We start from the raw sequence: 25,154 nt of genomic DNA on the forward strand, positions 1-25,154 counted from the left end.
GTGCTCTACTGGAATTGGCCCTCTGCAGCCACCGTCTCTAAGCTGGGTTTCTGGTCTCCTAGCAACAATCTGTGACACTAAAGGAGCCCAGGCTAAGGTGAGTGCCCAGATGAGGGCCGGACTCTGAAGAAATCTGGGGGTGCAGCCCACAGAGATTCAGGGGACCCAGGAATTCTGCTTTCCAGCCGGGCCTTACCCTAAGCGTCCTGGTGGCGGAAGGGGGTGGAGAGAGGGTGTGTGTGTGTGCACTGTGGAGGGTGGTGCTGAGTGGCGTGGAGAGTTGCAGACCTAGTCTCCTCCTGGGCTCCTCGGGTCCTCGGCTTTGTCTTGTTCCTTGGGCTCTCCTAATTTAATGAAAGCACCTAGGAAAACCCATGGCAGGAGACAGTAAAAATATTGAGACACTGCTTGTGGAAAAAACTCCGACAGTTTCCAGCTTTATAAATTGATAAAAATCAAGCACCTGATAATGCTGTTTAGTCACAATTACATTAAGTTGGGGGTGCGGGTGCATGTCATTGCAGTTGATTCGCGTGAAGGATCTTAAATTGTAGCTCAAAAGCCAGAATGGAGCTATCAATGCCCCCACCTCAGATCTACGTAGAAAAGACTCTGGCTATTATCAAACCAGATATTGTTGACAAAGAGGAGGAGATACAAGATATTATTCTCAGATCTGGATTCACCATTGTTCAGGTAACTTCTGGGCAGTATGATCATATTTTTTTCCTCTCTACTGAGCTAGACTTTTCTGCCTTAGCTTTTAGCTAAAATAGAATTAAAAATTCACTTTATCTTAAATAAAAGATATGTTTGAAAGCTCTTCTTACTCATAGAGTTATATCCCTAAACTTGTTTTAGAATACCTTTGATTTTACCTTTTGAAAATGTTTATGTATATGTGTTAGCCCAGTTCAATCCTTTGTATTTAGCATGAAATTTAGGTTTACTCTTCTGAATATAAAAGTTATATGTGATAATTTTCCAGAAAGTATTTTCACAGTTTAAAAATATATAAAATGAGAAGTAAAGCTTCTTTTTCCCATCAACTCTCAATCTGCAGAGACAATCACTTAACACTTTATTTTCTTCCAGAATTTTTGTATGCATTTACAAATATGTTTCCCCCATAAAGTAGGACAGTCGCCCTCCCTGGACCCTCTTTACCCTCCCTCAGATAGCATGCCAGATCATTACTTCTGAATCTAACTTCTGTGTAAATACTCTTCTGTCCTAATAAACCACAGTTTATTTACTTGATCTTCTCTTGATGAATTTTTAGACTGTTGTGTTTTTTTTTTAATTTAATGTTTTAAGCCTTTTCCTTGTTCTGCAGTTAGTAGTTTGAATATATAAAGACTGTCAAATAGAATGGAATATTTTTAATTTTCCTTTTTTGTACCATTCTTATTTGAAATTTCACTTTTTATTATATTTATTGACTGTCATATTGCTTGTTGAGTCTTTTAAAAAATAAAAAAGATAACTTCAGTCTTCAGAAGATGGGTTTTTAAATGAACTTAGAAGGATACGTGGAGGCTGAGGGTGAGATGCTACAAGAAAATTTAAGGGAGTAGTATAAGGGAAAGTCTTAAGAAATAATTAATATAATTAAAAGATTCAGATAAAGATGAGCTTTTAAATAAATGTTAGGAAACTGGGTAGCCACTTAAAAAAAAAAAACTTGGATTCAAATATTACACTATATATACCAGGATAAATTCCAAGTGAATTTGACATTTAAATATTAAAAAACTAAACCATATAAACTCTAGAAGAAAAATGGCTGAATTTCTTTTTATTCTCGGAAGGGGACAGCGTTTTTACTGGGTACTGTAAAATAAAAGATTGATAAAAATATAAACATAAAAAACTTGAGCATGGCCAAATAAGCATAATAAGCAAAGGCAAAACACAGGTGACAAACTTGGAAAAAATACTTGTAACTCATAAAGAGTAATCTCCCAAATGTATAAAAAGCTCCTAAAACAGGATAAAAATTCGGTTGAAAATGGGCAGTACATGTGGATGGTCAAAGAAATAAAAATGCTACTAAAACATGGTAAAGGATACTCAATCTCTAAGCAGGAAAAAAGCAAATTAAAATGACACTGAACTACCATCTGGCAAGAATATAAAAGTAAATGACATAACCCCTATGGAAGGGAATCTGGCAATTATCTATCAATATTTACAGATGCATCTTCCGTTTGACCCAGCAGTACTACTTCTGGGAATCTCTCCTATAACTTGTGTATTAATATGCAGTGCCATATATCTAGGTAATTTTTTGTAGCATTGTTTATTTACAAGCAAAAAATTGAAAATAACCCCACATTAGGAAATTGGTTAAATTCACCCTGACGAATTTGCCAAATTGAATACTATGCAACTAATTATAAAAAGAGCAATGAAGAACCTCTCTGTGTCCTGCTAGGGAAAAAAGCAAGATGCAGAACAATGTGTAGCTTTTTTCTATGATAGAAAGAGAAAAAATAATATATATTCATGTTTGCCAGTATTTACAAAATGAATTTAGAAGACTTTACAAAATGAATTTTAAATAAACAGTAAAAAATGGTTGCATATAGAAGGTAAGGAAGAACAGGCTGAATTAGGACAGGAATGGGAATGAAATTTTTCAGTATGAACCTTTTTATATTGCTTTGAATGTTTTAATCCCTGAAGTATGTTACTCATTAATTTTAGAAGAAAGACAAAACATACAAATAAGATAAAGTTTCCAATTTGATTTTTAGAAGTTTGAAAAGAATTAGTGAAAAAATAATTAAGCAGCAAGCAATAATTAGAAATTAAAACTTCTTATAAAAAAACAGTGTAAATGTTAATATTTAACACTTTCTCTAGTCAGCAATAAGTTTTAAACCAAAGAACATCTTGGTATGTAGTGTGCTTCTTTTTGGTTTAATTATGATAAAATATATACAACATAAAATTTACTGTTGTAACTGTTTCAGTTCAAGGGCATTAGAGTACCTTCACATTGTTGTGCAACTCACCACTGACCATATCTAGAACTTTTTCATCATCTCAAACTGACACTCTGTACCCATTAACAGCTCTCTGCTTAGCCCTCTCCCCAGTCCTTGGTAACACTATTCTACTTTTTGTCTCTGTGACTTTGCTGTTCCAGGTATCTCTTGTCAGTGGAATAATTTTTGTCCTGTGTATTATATGCTTTAAAATAGGCTTTATTGTAGTTGAGAGTTCATTGAACTTGAGGCTTTCTTTTCCTATCTAGGAAAAAACCTTCTAAAAAATGATGTGTTCATTTAGTAGGTGGCAGTCTTTCCTGTGTTAAAACAAACTATTGGTTCCTTTTTTTTTATATTTAATTTATTTATTTGGCTGTGCTGGTTGTAGCACTCAGGATCTTTAGTTGCTGCATGCAGGACCTTTTTTTTTGTTTTTTATTGGTAGGGGCCACAGCAAACTCTTGTGGCATGTGGGGTCTAGTTCCTTGACCAGGGATTGAACCAGGGCCCCCTGAATTGGGAGCGCAGAGTCTTACCCACTGGACCAACCTCCTTTTCTGATATTAAGTTCACTTCTCTTTGTGAAAATACTTTGTTTTTTTGTTTATTTACTTATCTTTTGGCCGTGGCTTGCAGGATTTAGTTCCCTGACCAGGGATTGAATCCATGCCCTCTACAGTGAAAGCACAGCATCCTAACCACTGGACTGCCAGAGAATTATCTTGTGAAAATATTAATCTAAATTACAAAAAAGTTTATCTGATCTAATTTGGAAGCAATTGATGGAATCATTGATTCATTATCAGCTTTACTTTAAAATGAGCCCTCAGGTTTTAAAATTATGCTACATTAGCTGGCATACCTGCAAAAGATAGCTTCCCTTGCTTGTTAAGGGATATGTGGCAGTTAAGTGCTTACAGTGCAACAGATGAGATTTTTAACCCAGCAACAACGAAATTACTCAAACCAGTAAGCATAAGAATCACAGATACAGGCATGTCTTAATTTTAAAATAATAGAATCAATGATTATACTAAATCAAGTGCTGTTATCACTTCTCAGATTTCTTCTATTTCTTGACTATATGAATTTTAATATGAAAACAGTTGTCAGCACCTTTTTTTTTTTAGTAGTACTAGAGCTTCCCAGGTGGTGCTAGTGGTAAAGAACCTGCTTGCAGGAGACGTAGAGACTTTGGTTTGATCCCTGGGTCAGGACGATCCCTGGAGAAGGAAATGGCAGCCCACTCTAGTATTCTTGCCTGGAGAAATCCCATGGACAGAGGAGCCTGGAGGACTACAGCCCATGGGGTTACAAAGAGTTGACACGACTGAAGTGACTTAGTCCATAACTTCCATCAGCTTCCATAACTGATCCTTGACTGTGAGAATGTTAGTTTTTGTCCAGTAGAGCCTGTTCATAGTAGTGCTGAACTACCTAGTAAGCATCTTTCCAGGCTTCTTGAACTGGGGCAGTTTAGATCCCTCTCTACAAACCAAGCAATTTTATCAAGTTTCTGAAACCTGAAGACATAGGATAGTTTTGTGGGGTTTTTTTGGAAATACAAATTCTTTTATTCCAGGTGTTTAATGAGCAATAAATGTGGATCTTAGATAGCTGAATGATGGTAGATTTGTCATTTTTGCCTGTGATTAGATTTGGTTTCTCTAAACAGCAATTGAGTAACCAGGAAGTGACTTGTGAATGGAGTTAAGATAGAAAAATTGGAAGAATGACTGACGTTGCTTCTATGATTTTTAAAAATTTAATTCATATAGCTTCTCATTTGTGAAAAAAATTAATATTTCTTTGTCTCAAACATTTTATTTTCTTTCAAATTAACAAGCTTAATGCTAACTACTTATCTTAAGCTCTTTCTGAGTCAACATATTTATGGCAGAACCAGAATAAGGAAACAAGTGAAAACCTTGTTTACTGCATCATGTTGCACCATAATGAGACCAGTTCTCTAGAATAATGTAGGGAAATTTCACAAATAGTTAGGGAAAGATGAATTTGGAATATTCTAAAGTATTTTTTACTTTATACGAAATACGTATTAACAAGATATTGAAGATTGGCATGTTTTTACTTTAAGGAGAGAAGATTATTTTGTCATTAATATTGTTTTTGTTTTTTAGTCACTAAGTCCTGTCTGACTCTTTTTTGTGATCCCAAGGCCTGTAGTCCTCCAGGCTCCTCTGTGCATGAGATTTCCCATACAAGAATACAGGAGTGGGTTGCCATTTCCTTCTCCAGGGGATCTTCCTGACCCAGGGATCGAACCTGTTTCTTCTGCACTGGCAAGTGGATTCTTTATTGCTGAGCCACCATTAACATACCATAGGTTGAAGGAGGCTGCCAAACAAGAGTAGTTTTTCTTAAGTAATAATTCTTATTTAAAACCTACATTAAAAATTTTTTTATTTAATTGGAGGCTAATTACTTTATAATATTGTAGTGGTTTTTGCCATACATTGACATGAATCAGCCATGGGTGTACATGTGTTCCCCATCCTGAACCCCCTTCCCACTTCCCTCCCCATCCCATCCCTCAGGGTCATCCCTGTACTGGCCCCGAGTGCTGTGTCTCATGCATTGAACCTGGACTGGCATTCTGTTTCACATATGGTAATATACATGTTTCAATGCTATTCTCTCAAATCATCCCACCCTTGCCTTCTCGCACATAGTCCAAAAGTCTGTTCTTTACATCTGTGTCTCTTTTGCTGTCTCACATATAGGGACATCGTTACCATCTTTCTAAGTTCCATATAGATGCATTAATATACTGTATTGGTGTTTTTCTTTCTGACTTACTTCACTCTGTATAATAGGCTCCAGTTTCATCTACCTCATTAGAACTGATTCACATGCATTCTTTTTTAATAGCTGAATAATATTCCATGGTGTATATGTATCACAGCTTTCTTGTCCATTTGTCTGCTGATGGACAGCTAGGTTGCTTGTATGCCCTGGCTATTGTAAACCATGCTGCAATGAACATTGGGGTACACGTGTGTCTTTTGTGGTCAGATTGGTACTATTTCAAGTTATTAGTGACTTGGGAAAGTCACTCAGTCATGTCCAACTCTTTGTGATCACATGGATTATACATACAGTTCATGGAATTCTCCAGGTCTCCTTCATTGCAGGTGGATTCTTTACCAGCTGAGCCACAAGGGAACCCCATTAGTGAATTAATGAGGTGTTACTGAACTGTCAATAATGCTTTTGTTGACTTTGTTTCTCTTTTAGAGAAGAAAACTACATCTCAGCCCTGAGCACTGTAGTAACTTTTATGTGGAACAATATGGGAAAATGTTTTTCCCCAATTTAACAGCTTACATGAGTTCTGGACCACTTGTTGCCATGATATTAGCTAGATATAATGCCATCTCTTACTGGAAAGAACTCTTGGGACCAAGTAATAGCTTAGTAGCTAAGGAGACACACCCAGACAGGTAACTTTCCTAGGGGAGAAATGGAATACAACTATGAAAATGAAAAAAAATCTGATTTCATTGTAATAAGAATTTACTTTAATTTGAAAGTTTTCCTGAATAACCTGATTTTTTTTTTTTTTTTTTTTTTTGGTGGTGATGCAGGGTTGGGTGGGGAAGGTCCATTATGTGTTTTAACTACATAAATGTGTACTTTAATAGCAAATACCACAAAAGGTCTCAGAGAATGTTTGATATATGGTTAACTAGCCTTATTTTTCTCTCATTCTTGAATTAAACTGCCACTGGTATAGGAATTTTCATGGGAAAATTGGGATGGTATTTCGTTGAATGTTAGTAATAGAGATTAGAAACTCAGATTTTCAGCATTATCTTTAATGTTTAGAAACCAGAGGACATTGAGTTCTTGACACTTTTGAAAATACCATTGTTTTTTCAATTGTCACAAGATAACACCTCTTTTTCACCCAGATAACTATTTTTCCAGTATATCTCTCCTACATATTTAAATATATTTGACCCACATGTAGATACTACTGCTGCTGCTAAGTCGCTTCAGTCGTGTCCGACTCTGTGCGACCCCATAGACGGCAGCCCACCAGGCTCCCCCATCCCAGGGATTCTCCAGGCAAGAACACTGGAGTGGGTTGCCATTTCCTTCTACAATGCATGAAAGTGAAAAGTGAAAGTGAAGTCGCTCAGTCGTGTCCAACTTTGCGACCCCATGGACTGCAGCCTACCAGGCTCCTCCATCCATGGGATTTTCCAGGCAAGAGTACTGGAGTGGGGTGCCGTTGCCTTCTCCGTCATGTAGATAGATTTATACTTAAAGTTAAAATAGATTAAAACCTCCATATGTGAGAAGTGGAGATGCTTCTGTAAAATTTCTAAGTAGAATACATAAGTAAAAAGTAAGGAAAGAATGTCAGATTGGGTGGTCATCATTTCTAACTTGCTTTCAGTCTGAGGGCGATTTATGGCACAGATGAACTAAGAAATGCACTTCATGGAAGTAATGATTTTGCTGCAGCAGAAAGAGAAATTCGATTCATGTTTCCTGCAGGTGAGTTACAAATGAGTAATTAGTTAATTGCTTTTACTTGTTTGCTTTCTCTCTTAATTTTGGAGATGTAGCTGGGAAAGAAGATAACAGGGTTTATCTCCAGTATATTCTGTTGTATTTTCAAGTTGTAGTAACTTAACAATTTGAAGCCAAGAATAGAAAACTTAATGTTTTTCTCAGAATGAAATTGTGACCTCTAGGGAATCTTTTGAAAGAAAGGAGTTTACCTTTCTTTCCTTTATTTTGGACTGGGCATATCAAGGGTTTTTCTTCTGTGTTATTACTCCTTTTAGTTATCCCTAAATGCATTAGTCAAATTTGTTACAAATGAAAAGAGACTCTTCTTTGGCACTTTTGATGGATTTGCCATATTCTCTAATAACAGTTTACTGTTTATCTAACAAACACTCATGCTTTTATGAAATTCATAGTTCTCCATCCCCTTTTTTTTGTTTCTATCCTGTGAAGTTATAAACTTTTTAGAAGTGGGTATCATGAGGAATGACACTGATGTTCTTATTTTTAGAGCAGAAAAGAAATTTGGTGATTTTCATTATATAGAAAAAAGTCAAAGCATTGGACAGTTTTGAAAAAAATTTTTGGCCTTTTTTTCCTCTCAGTAATTTAGACCTATTCCTCAGTATTTTTCTGCTAAAGATTTATTCAAAGAAAACTGAAAATTGTCTTGGAGATTTAAAAGTTTGGATTTTTGAACAAACAAAAACTGTTTTAAAGATATCTATACACAAAAGGATTTGCTTACTACATACTTAATTCTTACTGTGACAGAAATTTCTGTCGTATCTATCTCCTTAAGGTGTCTTTTTCTTTGGAGCTGTTTTTATTTTGGAATATTTACACAAAAGGAGATAGCATAGCAGCCATGAAATTAAAAGATGCTTGCTCTTTGGAAGAAAAGCTATGACCAATCTAGACAACATATTAAAAAGCAGGGACATTACTTTGCCAACAAAGGTCCATCTAGTCAAAGCTGTGGATTTTCCAGTAGTTGTGTATGGATGTGAGAGCCCATAAAGAAGATTGAGTGCTGACAAATTGATGCTATTGAACTGTGATGTTGGAGAAGACTCTTGAGAGTTCCTTGGACTGCAGGGAGATCCAACCAGTTCATCCTAAAGGAAATCAGTCCTGAATATTCATTGGAAGGACTGAAGCTGAAGCTCCAATACTTCGGCCACCTGTTGGGAAGAGCTGACTCATTAGAAAAGACCCTGATGCTGGGAAAGCAGGAGGAGAAGGGGATGACAGAGGACGAGATGATTGGATGGCATCACTAACTCAACGGACATGAGTTTGAGCAAACTTGGGGAGATGGTGAAGGATAGGGAAGCCTGGCGTGCTGCAGTCCATGGGGTCACAGAGAGTCAGACATGACTGAGTGAACGACAACAAAGATCACATAGTATAATAAGCCACTAATGAACCCAGCATTCAGTTTCAACGATTTTGGTCTGTCTGCTTTTTTTAAAAAAATTGAAGTATAGTTAATTTAGACCAGTCTTGTTTCATCTGTCACTCCTGCTTGTATTTCTCCTGCTTCTGTATTATTTGGGGCACATCTTGAACATGAGATGTTTTTTGATGTGGTAGATGTTTAGATCTTGTCCTACTAGTGAATTATACTTTTTCTCCTTAGCTTTTAACTAAAATAGAGTTAAAAACTCATTTATCTTAAGTGGAACAAAATTTTTAGAAGCCCGTGTTACTCATAGGGTTATATCCTTACGCTGTTAGTTTGTATTGCTTTTGATATTATTAATTAATTAATCCTCTTAGACATTTGAGAAGCAGCAGTTGTAGGACAGATACAAATGATTACCTACTTCACTACAGATGTCTTGCTATGAGAATGTGAAGTCCTTGAGAGAAGGTTTTTGGAGTTTGTGATATGAGCTCCTTCTTGCTTAGCAGTGAGGAACTGTGTACAGAACCCTATATGATAAGTCACTAAAGCAAGTTACAAAGATTCAAAGCTTTACTACATTCCATTCATTCAGCAAGTTTTATTGAGTTGTGCCAGAAATACAAAAATGAATAAGATTTCCTTGCTCTCTCAAGATGATTTTATTTGAAAAGGCCAGAAAAATAAATATACAGTGCAGTGTATAACTTCTGCCATGTAAAAGCCTTTAAAAGTACAGTGAAAATTTATGTGAGAAACATGAAAGCACGTTTTAGTTTCTCATTAATTCATCCAACTCTGTTGTCAAAAATCAGTTGGCCATATATGTAAGTATCTACTTTTAGATTCTCAATTCTGCTTCATTGATCTTTATAGTCTGTTCTTATGTCAGTACCATACAGTCTTAATATTGTGGTTTCATAATAGGATTTTTCTTTTTTATATATCTATATTTGTTTCAACTCTTAAGTGTGTGGCTTGAACACTACATTTCCACTCACAAAACTTGTTCTGAGTTATTTTTCAAATGGCTTTGCAACATGCCTATGTAGGCTTATAATTTTGCTATTCTAAATATTATTTTCCTTTATAAAACAATCCCTATATATGGATAGTGACTCCCATCAAGTTGGTTCAGTTTAGCATACTAATTTCTAGGGTCCTGGCACATGTGGTACTATGACTGTAGGGGTTGGAAGGTTTAAAAACTAGATCCCAGAAAATGAAAGTTGCTTTAATGAGTACTTTTCTTTTAAACATCAAGGTATATACTTCAGAACACTTTAGTGATGAGATTTGGTCCACTAAAAATCTGCTTGATACCTAAACACTTCAGACTGAGAAGTTAACATAGGTTACATACACCTTACAACAAACACTACTTCTGTCTGTTAAAATAAGCCAACATGAAACTAGGAAAGAAAGCTAGCTCTACTTCAGTGCCTAAAGTATCACACTTAATAGAAATCTTAACTTTCCCCTAAAGCAGTTGTCATGCCATACATATTTTTAAATGCTAATAAAAATAAATACTTGAAAACATGTTATCAGAAGAAATGGAGACAGAGTGTTGAACACGTAACCACGTAATCCTCAGGCAGAGCTTAGTCTACTTCTTCCATATGAGAAGGGTCATCATCTCCTTCCAAGGGCGACATCTCCTCAGTTATGGCAGCATTGCTGTTGTCAGTAGTGGGGTCATTCTTGTGGATACCAAGACCAAATTTGATCATTCTGTAGACCCTGTTAGCATGAGTCAAGATAGGAGAGCCACTTCATACAGTAGGATTACCTGGTCCTTCAAAGACTTGTCATTATTATCAGCCTTTTGCTTCAGGGTCTTGATGATGAAATGGTCTGGGGTTTACCTCCAGGTGCTTCTTTGCTGCCAGGGCTTCCCTGGTGGCTCAGATGGTAAAGAGACTGCCTGCAATGTGGGAGACCTGGGTCCAATCCCTGGGTCGGGAAGACCCCCTGGAGAAGGAAATGGCAACCCACTCCAGTATCCTTGCCTGGAAAATCCTATGGTCAGAGGAGCCTGCAGTCTACAGTCCATGGGGTTGCAAAGAGTCGGACACGACTGAGCAACTTCACTATCGCTATAACCTATTGTTGAGTTATCTCTTAGGGCTTGAGCCTTCGTGATTCTTTCCATGTTTGCTATCCAGCTGTGCGTGCTCGTGACAATGCAGCACAGGGATGTCACCAGTAGGTTTGATACAACCATCATTTTTGCAGAGGGTTTGAAACTTTTTCTTTTCCTGTTTCTTATTTATTTTGGGCTGTGCTGAGTCTTTGTTATTGTGTAGGCTTTTCTTTACTTGCTGTAAGCGGGTCTGCTCTCTAGTTGCAGTGCATGGGCTTCTTATTGTAGTGGTTTCTCTTGTTGCAGAGTATGGGCTCTACAGTGCACAAGCTTCAGTAGTTTCTGCATGTGTACTCAGTAGTTGGAGTTCCCAGGCTCCAGAGCACAGGCTCAGTTTGGCACACGGGCTTCATTGCTCTACAGCATGTGGGATCCTCCTGGACCAAGGATCAAACCCTTATCTCATGCACTGGCAGATGAGTTCTTTACCACTGAGCCATTAGGAAGGCCCTCTTCCTATCTCTTCTTCTCCTCATCTTCTGGAAGTTCCAGGCCCTCTTCAATGACTGACACTGAGGTGTCGCCCTCAAACTTTAGCTGTTGCACACAGTACTCATCTAGTAGCAGTTCCAGAATCTGGGCCACACTATTACTGCTTGGGTGCCTGACCCCTTCAATCATTAAGTAGTCAAGTAACCAAGAACAGGACTTCTTTCGAACCATAGCTCCAATTTATCAGTTCTTCTCAGAGAAACATCAGTTCATCTCAGAGGTACCAAGCATGGATAGAGCCAATGTTCCCAGGAGGAATTCTGATATTATTTGAAAAGCCAAGTCTCCCAAGCCTCAGGGTACCAGCCAGGCTTGGCCTCCCTTCCCCAGCAGCCAAGTGTCAGTTGTTCCTCATTAAAGGTTTTGAAATCAGGTTAGTGGAAAGTCTCCAAAATTCAAATAATAAATAGCCAGAGACAAATAATAAATGATTTTCAAAAATAGAGAAACAATCCAAAAATGAAGATAAACAATTTTATCCACAATAGCATCAAAATCAATAAGATATTTAAGAAGAAATTTAACAAAAGAAGTGCAGTTCTTGTGCACTGAAGAGTACAAAACAAAATGTTGCTGAGAGAAATGAAAGAATATCTAAATAAATAGACATCCCCTTTTAGGGGCTTCCCTGCTAACTCAGGTGGTAAAGAATCTGCCTGCGATGTGGGAGACCTGGTTTCGATCTTTGGGTGAGGAAGGTCTCTTAGAAAAGGAAATGGCAATCCACTCCAGTTTTCTTGCCTGGAGAATTCCATGAACACAGGAGCTTGACGGACTACAATCCATGTGTTTGCAAAGAGTGGGACACAACCGAGCAACTAACACTTTCCTGGATCAGAAGAGTCAATATTGTCAAGATGACAGTTCACTCTAATTTGGTGGATAAATTTAATGCAGTCCCTATCAAAGTCTATGCATGCTTTTATGTAGAAATTAACAAGTCAATTCCAAAACGTATATGGAATTACAAAGTATCTAGAAGAGCTAAGGCAATTTTGAAAGTGAAGAACAAAGTTGGAAGACTTCCACTAGCCTGATTTCAACCTATTATGAAACCACAGTAATTAAGGCTGTATGGTCCTGACGTAAGGATAGACATAAAGATCAATGAAGCAGGATTGAGAATCTAGAAGTAGATTCTTACATTTATGGCCAATTGATTTTCGATGAAAGTGCCTAGACAATTTGATGGGGAGAGGGTGATCTATTCAACAAATGGTGCAAAGACAACTGGATATCCGCATGCGAAAACAAAAACCAGCATAGACCCTTGCTTCACACTATACACAAATAGACCTAAACATAAGAGCTAAAAACTAGCTTTGGTTTTTAGGAAGAGCACCAGCTTTTTCAAGGATTAGGAATATGTCCTAGAATATCTTTATAACTTGCTTTAGTGACTCATCATTTTGAGGGGTTTTGTATATCATTCCTGACTGACTGCTAAGCAAAAAGGAGCTCATATCACAAACTCTTCTAACTGGAAGAAAATATAGAAAATCTTTATTACCTTGAGTTGGACAAAGAGTTCTTACATATGATATCACAAATATGATCTGTAAAATAAAATATTGATACATTGGACTACATCAAAATTCAAAGCTTTTCTTCTTAAAAAGTCATCGTTAAACGTATGAAAAAATAAATCATAGACTGGGAGAATATACTTGCAAATCATATATCAGATAAAGCACTTGTATCTAGAATATATTAATATAAAGAATTTTTACAACTCAATACAAACAACTGAATTAAAAACTGTGCAAAAGATTTGAATAGGTATTTCACAAAAGATAACAGGCTAATAAGTACATGAAAAAGTGCTCAGTATAATCACTGAGGAAATGCGAATCGAAAGCACCATGAGATACTTTTTCTTACCCACTAGAATAGCTATAATCAATGGCAAGAATATAGAGATACTGGGACCCTTTTTGTTTCTGGTAGAAATGTGTTTTTTGTTGTATTGCAAGTCTGGGTCACCTATAGTGTTCAAACAAAGCTGAAAAGACTAAAATTTCCTTAAATCTTAGATCTAATTTATTTTAACAATTGAAAAATAAGCAGCAATATTAATATATACTATCAATAAATAGGACTTATGTGTATATTCAATAGTTTATAAGAGAGCAAGAAGCATGTATTATTCACTCTTATATCTGTGAAGTGAAGTGAAGTGAAGTCACTCAGTCATGTCTGACTCTTTGCGACCCCATGGACTGTAGCCTACTACGCTCCTCTGTCCATGGGATTTTCCACTGTGCAAACTGCCTCCATTTTGTTGATAGGAGTTAATTTTTATGATAAATTAATCTAGATTATATATATTCTTTCAGCTTTTCATAACATTGTCCATTATGTATTTACTGTTAAAAAAAGGAAATGGAAATGCAAAAAAGGAGATTGTTGAAAACATAATCAGAATCTTGTGTGTGAGCACTATCAATATATTGATGTATTTTTTGCTATTTGTATGAGTCTTATTTGTGTGTGTGTGTGATTGTGTTTTTGAAAAAACTATTCACTATGTATCTATTTCTGTTTACTTTTTTAAAAAAAGAAAAACTAAGTATTTCTCATGTCATTAAAATTTCTTTGAATGTGTCCTTTTTAATGACTGTAATATTTCATCATTTATGTTAGCTTTAACGGGAATACATTTGTATTTACAGTGATTGTTGAGCCCATTCCAGTTGGACAAGCTGCTAAGGACTATTTAAATTTGTATGTAACGCCAACTCTGCTTAAAGGACTCACAGAACTTTGTAAGCAAAAACCAGCAGATCCTTTTGTAAGAAATCTTTTTATTCATACTGAAGAATACTGTCTATAGCTTTCAGAATTAAAATATTCTTTGAAATATATAGAAAGTCACTTAAAGCTATTTTATATACATTTTAGATACTTCCTTTTGTATGACATTTGATTACAGTTGACCCTTGAGTAAGAGTAGGACTTAGGGGCACTGACCCTTTGCACAGTCAAAAGTCTGGCATACTAAGAGCTCCCATGTGCAACAACTAAGACCCAGTGCAGCCAAAATAAATAAATACTTAAAAAAAAATCTGGCATATAATTTATAGTAGGCCCTCGTATCCTCAGTTCCTCTGTATCTGTGATTTCTGCATCCTGTGTTCAGCCAGTTGTGAATTGTGTAGTACTGTCGTATTTACTATTGAAAAAAGGCTCCACGTAAGTGGACCCCCACAGTTCAAATCTCTGTTGCTCCAGGATCAACTGTGCTTATTTTCTTGCTGTGTTTTGACTCTTAAAAAACATTTTAAGTACGTTTTCAGTCATTGCATCCTTCAATTGCTCAGCATTGTTTTTGTGTATAATTTATATAATCAAATGATAAAATTAGATATACACTTGAATTTTGTTCATTATTTTTATTTCTCGTGATATCTAAATTTTCTGAATAGAAGATTTGCATTTATTCACATACTTGATGCCTCAACATTGCTCATTCAGGTGGAAGAACTGTTGGGTATGAGGACGTAGGATGATCATCCAGGGCCAACTATCAGCCTGGATCCTTCCTTATAGATACTTCCGCCCATCTGAAGAGTCTTAGAGATAATCAGGGAAGGTTATTTTAATATCAGCCCTACCAAAATAATATGTTTGGCCTTTGTTAGAATTCTCAAAAGGAATCCTTTTTGAAAGACAAAAGATTTAATCTTTCCCACATGTTAACATTACCACTTTTACCAAAAAGAAAAACATTGACACGTTATTTCTCTAATAATTCTCTTTCATTGTGAAAATAGTATTTATTTTAATTTAGTAAGAAACCTGAAACTACTGAAAAACGTAGAGAAGAGAAGAAAAAGATACTCATGGTTCCATTTCCTAAACATTGTCTTGAAGTCATCTTGCCTGGACTCAACTCTGATTCCAGACACCTAAATTCAAAGATGCTTGCTCCTTGGAAGAAAAGCTATGACCAACCTAGATAGCACACTGAAAAGCAGAGACATTACTTTGCCAAAAAAAGGTCCGTTTAGTCAATGCTATGGTTTTTCCAGTGGTCATGTACGGATGCTAGAGTTGGACTGTGAAGAAAGCTGAGTGCTGAATAATTTATGCTTTTGAACTGTGGTGTTGGAGAAGACTCTTGAGAGTCCCTTGGACTGCAAGGGGATCCAACCAGTCCATTCTAAAGGAGATCAGCCCTGGGTGTTCTTTGGAAGGAATGATGCTAAAGGTGAAACTCCAGTACTTTGGCCACCTCATGCGAAGAGTTGCCTCATTGGAAAAGACTGATGCTGGGAGGGATTGGGGGCAGGAGGAGAAGGGGACGACAGAGGATGAGATGGCTGGATGGCATCACGGACTCGACGGACGTGAGTTTGAGTGAACTCCGGGAGATGAGATGGACAGGGAGGCCTGGTGTGCTGTTTAGGTTGGTCATAATTTTCCTTCTAATGAGTAAGCATCTTTTAATTTCATGGCTGCAGTCACCATCTGCAGCGATTTTGGAGCCCCCCCAAAATAAAGTCTGACACTGTTTCCACTATTTCCCCATCTATTTCCCATGAAGTGATGAGACCAGATGCCATGATCTTCATTTTCTCAATGTTGAGCTTTAAGCCAACTTTTTCACTCCTCTTTCACTTTCATCAAGAGGCTTTTTAGTTCCTCTTCATGTTCTACCATAAGGGTGGTGTCATCTGCATATCTGAGGTTATTGATATTTCTTCCGGCAATCTTGATTCCAGCTTGTGCTTCTTCCAGCCCAGAGTTTCTCATGATGTACTCTGCATATAAGTTAAATAGGCAAGATGACAATATACAGCCTTGACGTACTCCTTTTCCTATTTGGAACCGGTCTGTTGTTTCATGTCCAGTTCTAACTGTTGCTTCCTGACCTGCATATAGGTTTCTCAAGAGGCAAGTCAGGTGGTCTAGTATTTCCATCTCTTTCAGAATTTTCCACAGTGTATTGTGATCCACACAGTCAAAGGCTTTGGCATAGTCAATAAAACAGAAATAGGTGTTTTTCTGGAACTCTCTTGCCTTTTTGATGATCTAGCAGACATTGGCAATTTGATCTCTGGTTCCTCTGCCTTTTCTAAAACCAGCCTGAACATCTGGAAGTTCATGGTTCTTGTATTGCTGAAGTCTGGCTTGGAGAATTTTGAGCATTACTTGACTAGCGTGTGAGATGAGTGCAATTGTGTGGTAGTTTCAGCATTCTTTGGCATTGCCTTTCTTTGGGATTGGAATGAAAACTGACCTTTTCCAGTCCTGTGGCCACTGCTGAGTTATCCAAATTTGCTGGCATATAGAGTGCAGCACTTTCACATCTTCCATCATCTTTCAGGATTTGAAACAGCTCAACTGGAATTAACACCACCTCCACTAGCTTTGTTTGTAGTGATGCTTTCTAAGGCCCACTTGACTTCACATTCCAGGATGTCTGACTCTAGATGAGTGATCCTACCATCGTGATTATCTTGGTCATGAAGATCTTTTTTGTACAGTTCTTTTGTGTATTCTTGCCACTTCTTCTTAATATCTTCTGCTCTGTTAGGTCCATATGATTTCTGTCCTTTATTGTGCTCATCTTTGCATGAAATGTTCCCTTGGTATCTCTAATTTTCTTAAAGAGATCTCTAGTCTTTCCTCTATTGTTTTCCTCTATTTCTTTGCACTGATTGCTGAGGAAGGCTTTCTTATCTCTTCTTGCTATTCTTTGGAACTCTGCATTCAGATGCTTATATCTTTCCTTTTCTCCTTTGCTTTTCACTTCTCTTCTTTTCACAGCTATTTGTAAGGCCTCTCCAGACAGCCATTTTGCTTTTTTGCATTTCTTTTCCATGGGGATGGTCTTGATCCCTGTCTCCTGTACAATGTCACGAACCTCCATCCATAGTTCATCAGGCACTCTATCTAACAGATCTAGTCCCTTCAGTCTATTTCTCACTTCCACTGTATAATCGTAAGGGATTTGATTTAGGTCATACCTGAATGCTTGAGTGGTTTTCCCTACTTTCTTCAATTTAAGTCTGAATTTGGCAATAAGGAGTTCATGATCTGAGCCATAGTCAACTCCTGGTCTTGTTTTTGTTGATTGTATAGAGCTTCTCCATTTGGGTGCAAAGAATATAATCAATCTGATTTTGGTGTTGACCATCTGGTGATGTCCATGTGTAGAGTCTTCTCTTATATTGTTGGAAGTGGGTGTTTGCTATGACCAGTGCGTTTTCTTGGCAAAACTATTAGTCTTTGCCGTGCTTCATTCCATATTCCAAGGCCAAATTTGCCTGTTACTCCAGGTGTTTCTTGACTTCCTACTTTTGCATTCCAGTCCCCTATAAAGAAAAGCACATCTTTTTTGGGTTTTAGTTCTAAAAGGACTTGTAGGTCTTCATAGAACCATTCAACTTCAGCTTCTTCAGTGTTACTGGTTGGGGCATAGAGTTGGATTACTGTGATATTGAATGGTTTGCCTTGGAAACGAACAGAGATGATTCTGTCGTTTTTGAGATTGCATCCAAGTACTGCATTCCGGACTCTTTTGTTGACCATGATGGCTACTCCATTTCTTCTAAGGGATTCCTGCCCACAGTAGTAGATATAATGGTCATCTGAGTTAAATTTACCCATTCCAGTCCATTTTAGTTCGCTGATTCCTAGAATGTCAATTTCACTCTTGCCATCTCCTGTTTGACCACTTCCAATTTGCCTTGATTCATGGACCTAACATTCCAGGTTCCTATGCAGTGTTGCTCTTTATAGCATCGGACCTTGCTTCTATCACCAGTCACATCCACAACTGGGTATTGTTTTTGCTTTGGCTCCATCCCTTCATTCTTTCTGGAGTTATTTCTCCACTGATCGCCAGTAGCATATTTGGCACCTACTGACCTGGGGAGTTCCTCTTTCAATATCCTATCATTTTGCCTTTCCACACTGTTCATGGGGTTGTCAAGGCAAGAATACTGAAGTGGTTTGCCATTCCCTTCTCCAGTGGACCACATTCTATCAGACCTCTCCACCATGACCCGCCTGTCTTCGGTGGCCCCACAGGGCATGGCTTAGTTGGGACTGCCCTAAGAAAGCTCATCTGAGCACCAGGCACACATGGGACTCACAGCCAGACATTGCTGGCAGGAGCTCACACCTCATGTGGCACAGATGTTGGGCCCTCCAACGCTGATGCCCGCCAGCGCCCCCACCACCAGCACTGTGGCCCAGAGCCGCCACGCTCGCATCTTGTCAGCCTGCCGCCGTGCTCTGTCTCGGCAGTGTCCTCTATTAAAAAGCATAGACATCACTTTGCCAACAAAGGTCTGTATAGTTAAAGCTATGGTTTTTCCAGTGGTCGTGAATGGATGTGAGAGCTGGACAGTAAAAAAGGCTGAGTACCGAAGAATTGATGCTTCTGAATTGTAATGCTGGAGAAGACTCTTGAGAGTCCCTTGGACAACAAGGAAATCAAACCAACCAATCCTAAAGGAAATCAACCCTGAATATTCATTGGAAGGACTGATGCTGAAGCTGAAGCTCCAATACTTTGGCCACCTGATGTGAAGAGCTGACTCATTTGAAAAGACCCTGATGGTGGGAAAGACTAAAGCAGGAGGAGAAGGAGGTGACAGAGGATGAAATGGTTGGATGGCATGTGATACCTCTAGCTTTGTTCTTGTTTCTCAAGATCATTTTGGCTATTGAATGTCTTTTGTGTTTCCATACAAGTTTTGGAATTATTTGTTCTAGTTCTGTGGAAAATGCCATGGGTATTTTGATAGGGATTGCATTAAATCTTGTGGTTAGTATGGTTATTTTAACAATAGTAATTCTAATTCATGAATGGAACATATTTTTCCATTTGTTTGTGTTTTCAGTTTCATCAGTGTAATAACAGTTTTCTTAGTACAGGTCTTTTACCTCCTTAGATTTATTCTTAGGTATTTTTTTAATGCAATTGTAAATGTGATTGATTTCTTAATTTCTCTTTTTGTTGATAGTATAGAAACAACACATTTCTGTATTAAATTTGTACTGTGCAACTTCACTGAGTTTATTAGTTCTAACAGTTTTTTGGTGGTCTCTGTAAGGTTTTCTCTCTATAATATTATGTTATCTTCAAATTGTGACAGTTTTGCTTCTTCCTTTCCTGTTCAGATTTCTTTTATTTTTTTAATTAATTAATTTTTTCTGATTGCTGTGGCTAGGACTTTTAACACTATGCTGAATAAAAGTGGAAAAAGTGGGCATTCTTGTATGATGTTACTGTGGGCTAGTCATATATGATCTTTATTATGTTGAGGTATCGTCCCTTTATACTCACTTTGCTGAGAATTTTTATTGTAAATGGATGTTGCATTTTGTCAAAAGCTTTTTCTTCATCTGTTAAGATGATTGTATGGTTTTTATACTTCAGAATGTGATGTATTACATTGATTTGCAGGAACTGAACCATCCTTGCAGCCCTGGAATAAGTCCCACTTGATCATGGTGTATGATTCTTTTAATGTATAGAATTCAGTTTTCTTTGAGGATTTTTGCTGCTATGCTTATCAGTGATACTGACCTATAATTTTCTTTTCTGGTGTTGTTTTGTCTAGTTTTGATGTCAGGGTAATCTTGGCCTCTTAGAATGAGCTTGGAAGCATTTTTTTCCTCTTCAGTTTTTTGGATTAGTTTGAGAAGGATAGGTATAAGAATTCTTTACGTATTGGTTATATAAAGCTTGTTCTATTAGCTGCAAAAATATTTCCTTTTTGTTTAACTTCTAATTTTGCCTTTTAAATAATATTCAATAAGTCAAACCTTAATTTTTTTTCTCATTGTGAGTTTTACTTTATCATCTAAGTTTAGAAAGTTCTATTCCATTGAAGGTTTTGCTAAATATTCACTTTTATTTTCTTCTAGTAATAGTTTTTTTCATTTTTAACTTTCCTATGTCTCTGGAATTTACTTTTATATATATCACAAAATGAAGATCTAAATTGATTTTTTTTCTGATCAGTTGTTCTTGTACATTGATTTATGAAGCCACATTTACCACATATAAAATTCTATATGTGAGCATGTATTCCATTATGTTGAGCTGTATGTTCTGATAACAGTACCACAATAAACAATTGTTTTTAACATTATTTTCAGTACTTCTGTATATACTTAACAATTTTTTTGTTTTTTTGGTGATAAATATAAGATAAACTTTGTCATTTTAACCATTTTCAAGTGTACAGTTCAGTGGCATTAATTATAATCACAGTTTTGTATAGCCATCATGACTACCTATTTCCAAAACTTTTTCATCACCCTAAACGGAAACACTGTAACCATTAAGCGATAACTCCCCATTATCTTCTTCTGCCACCCTTTAGTAACCTCTAGTCTTTCTGTCTCCATGAATTTGTCTATTCTAGATATTTTACATGTTACATATAAGAATTATATAATATTTGTTTTTGTGTGTGTGTCTGACTTATGTCACTTGTCATAATGCCTTTGAAGTTCATGTGGTAGCATGTACTAGAATTTTATCCCTTTTATATTGAATAATATTTGATGATATATATATGTATATATATTATTTATCCATTCATCTGTTGATAGATACTTAGATTGTTTCTCCCTTCTGGCTATTGTACATAATGTTGCAGTGAACACTGGTGTATCTGTTTGAGTACCTGTTTTCATTTCTTTGAAGTAAGTACTCAACAGTGAATTTTCTGGGTCATATGATCATTCTGAGTTTAGCTTATTGAGTAACCACCAAGCTATTTTTCACAGCAGCTGCACCCTTTTACATTCCCACTAGCGATGCATGAGTGTTCAGTTTCTCCATGTCTTGGCCAACACTTGTTCTTTTCCATTTTTGTTTTTGTTTTTTTTTTAAATAGTTGTAACCATCTTATTAGATGTGAAATAACCTGTCATTGTGGCTTTGGTTTGCATTTCCCTAATGACAAATGATGTTGACCCTCTTTTCAAGTGTTTACTGGCCATTTGTATGTTTTCTTCAGAGAAATGTCTGTTCATATTCATATTCTTTGCTCATTGTTAATTGTTTTTGTTGTTGAGTTGCAGGAGTTCTTTATGTGTTATAGATTTTAAATCTTTATATGACTTGCAAATATATGTTCCCTTTCTATAGGTTGTCCTTTCACTTTAAAAAATAATAATTTTATTTATTATTTTTGGATCTTCTTTGCTGTGTGGGCTTTTTTCTAGTTGCAGCAAGAGGAGGCTACCCTCTAGTTTCAGTACAAGGGCTTCTCATTACGGTGGCTTATCTTGTTGGGAGCACCATGCCCTAGGGTGCTCAGGCTTCAGTAGTTGTAGCACGTGGACTTAGTAGCTGCAGTTCCCAGGCTCTGGAGCACAGGCTCAATAGTTGTGGCACACAGGCTTAGTTGTTTCACAGCATGTGGCATCATCCCAGATCAGGGATCGAACCCATGTCTCCTGCATTGGCAGGCAGATTCTTCACTTTGAGCCACTAGGGGAAGTCCCATGTCCTTTAACTTTGTTGATAATGTCCTTTGATACGTGAAGGTTTTGAATATTTAATAAAGTCTGATTTACCAATTTTTTTTGTTGCTTATGCTTATGGTGTCATATCTAAGAATCTATTGTCAAATTCAAAGTCATAAAGATTTATTGCTTTATTTTCTTCTAAGATTTTAATGAGTTTAACTCTTATATTTATGTTATTGACAAACTTTGAATTAATTTTTTATATTAAGTGAGATAGGGGTCAACTTCATTTTTTGCATGTGGAAATCTAATTTCTAAGTACCATATGTTGTGGAGACTGTATCTTTTCCATTGAATGGGCTTGGAACCATTGTCAAAAATCTGTTGGTCATATATATGGGTTTATTTCTGACTCTCAATTCTATTCCATTTATCTGTGTGTATATCTATATACCTCATTGTCTTGATCACTGTACCTTTATAGAAGATTTTGAAATTGGGAAGAACAAAATTGGAAAATTCTCTAGTTTGGTTTTCTTTCATGACTTTTTTAGCTATTTGGAGCTCCTTGAAATTCTATATGAGTTTAAGGATTGACTTTTCCATTTCTGCAAAAACAGCAGTTGGAAATTTGATGCAAATTGTGTTGAATCTGTAGATCACTATGAGTAGCATTGACATCTTAGCATCTTAACATTATTAAATCTTTCTATCCATGAACATGAGATGTCTTACCATTTATTTAGATCTTTCAGTTTCTTTCAGCAATGTTTTATGATTTTCAGGACACAGGTTGGTTAATTAATCCTAGATATTTTTTCAAGGCTATTATAAATGAAAGTGATTTCTTAATTTCCTTTTTGAATCATTCATTGTTGGTATGTAGAAACACAACTGATTTTCTGTATTGATCTTGTAAGCTGCAACTTTGCCATATTCATTTATTGGCTCTAGTAGCTTTCTTAGATTCTTTGGAATTTTTTATACAGGCATCCCATGGACATGTTGCCAGTTAGGTTCCAGAGCACGACAGTTAAGCAAGTATTGCAGTAAAGGAAGTCATATAAGTTTTTTGGTTTCCCCATGCATATATAAAAGGGTTACACTATTCTGTAGTCTATTAAGTGTACAATAATATTATATCTTAAAAAACACAATGTGTATAACTTAATCTAAAAACTGTTAACCATCATCTTAGCCTTCAGTGAATCATGATTTTTTTTTTGCAGTAAGATCACTGATCATAGACCACTATGTGTGTGTTAAGTCACTTCTGTTATGTCTGACTCTTTGTGACTCTATGGACTATAGCACGCCAGTCTCCTTTATCCTCTTGCCCATGGGATTCTCCAGGCAAGAATACTGGAGTGGGTTGCCATTTCCTCCTCTGGGGGATCTTCTCGACCCAGGGATGGAACCCACGTCTCTTATGTCTCCTACATTGGCAGGTGTGTTCTCTACCACCACTCTACTTGGGAAGCCCTAGAGCACTATAACAAATCTAACAATAATGAAAATGTTTGAAATATTATGAAAATTAGCAGACACAGAGACATGGAGACACAAAGTGAGCAATTGCTTTTGAAAAAATGATGCTGATAATCTTGCTCAATGCAGAGGGGTCAAAAACCTTCAATTTATAAAGAAAAAAAAAAGCTGTATCTGCAAAGTACAATAAACTGGTGGAGGAATATTATACCTGTATTTACAAGGGTCATGTTATTTGTGAACGTAGTTTTACCTTTCTTTCCAATTTGAATCTATGCTTGACAATATTGTCTAACATAATATTTATTGTTTCAATTTTTAGTGGTCATTTTCTTATTCTTAAAGTGATTTTGGAAACTTAAATTGATAGAGTATATATTGAAGAAAGTATGTGAACATTAATTAACATAAAGGTTTTTTTTCTTTTCCATAGATTTGGCTAGCTGATTGGCTGCTGAAAAATAATCCCAACAAACCTAAACTGTGTCATCATCCAGTTGCAGAATAATCTTACTAAAATAAAACCCTCAAAGAACAAATCATGAGCAGTCTCACTATAAAAGGCATGCTTCTACTTAAGAAAAAAGTAACTCCTAAGGGTTTATGTAACTACATGTGAAATTATTTCTTAAAAATAAATTTTAGAAAGAATATCTATTTTGTGCAGCAGATAACATTATCTAAGACAAAACATTAGTTTGGGGTATTATTTTTTTCTAATATGAAAATGGTATTAACATGAGAAGCACTTAGAATGTCAGTAAAACAATTGCAACTTTTTATTTTTGCAGTTACAAAGTGGTGTTCAGTTAAGAGAACAATAATTCATATAGGATGCATCAGAGACAATTGAAGATGGTAAAACTACCATCCCTATATAAAATTGATATTTGCTGTGCACCAACAAGAACCTACTTTACATTTCTTTGCCAGTGTATTAATACAACTCACATAATACATGAGGCAAAATTAGTATCTATTGAAAATACCACCAGGGCAGGGCTAGCTAAAGACACATTTGGTAGTATGTTAACTATACAGTTTTTTAAAAAAAGTCTTATACAGCTTTACAGTTCTTTTTTCTTTAGAAAGAGTGAGTTGTGCACAGGGAGGTAAATGCTTTTAGACAAGCAGGAAACTAGAATCAATTTACTTATTATTATCATCTTCAACTTCCTTCTCTTTCTCTTCCTTCTTTTCAACCTTGATGACTATCTTTTTTGCTCCATGTTTTTTCTTTATCTTAGTAGCCTTCTTTTCATAAAGCTGTTTGTCATCTGCTGAAATGCTGTTCCACGTTTCTCCCAGTTCCTTTGCAACATTGCCAATGGGTATGCTGGGATATTCTCTTTTGATTTGGAAGAACAGGAGAAAAACTGAAGGCAGCCTCTTGTATGCATTGGGATCCTTGAGCTTCTTTTTTGTTTCTCCTTTAGGAGGAATGTAGGTTTTTATTTCTCTGTTATAAAGGCCTTGTCTACCTTTACTATGCCTTCAAAATTTTATTTTTCAACTGACATGGTCTTCCATCTCTCTGAGCACTTTTTGGAAAACTCTGAGAAGGTGACTGTGTACTTGTGCTCCTTCTGGCAAGTTTGCCCAAAGAATGCATATGATGGTGCTTTGTGGTCTCTTAGGG

At 36.5% G+C, this 25,154-nt stretch overlaps 1 protein-coding gene across 1 annotated transcript; it reads left to right on the forward strand.

The window, feature by feature from the left end:
• On the forward strand, positions 41–24,127 carry NME5 (NME/NM23 family member 5). The gene is made up of 5 exons (XM_005682977.3): positions 41–696; positions 6,255–6,460; positions 7,423–7,523; positions 14,257–14,375; positions 23,949–24,127. Exons 1-5 carry the CDS (start codon positions 568–570, stop codon positions 24,021–24,023), a joined length of 630 nt encoding a protein of 209 aa, XP_005683034.1. The 5' UTR covers positions 41–567; the 3' UTR covers positions 24,024–24,127.

This window comes from Capra hircus, chromosome 7 (assembly GCF_001704415.2).
Source record: "Capra hircus breed San Clemente chromosome 7, ASM170441v1, whole genome shotgun sequence".
NCBI lineage: Eukaryota > Metazoa > Chordata > Mammalia > Artiodactyla > Bovidae > Capra > Capra hircus.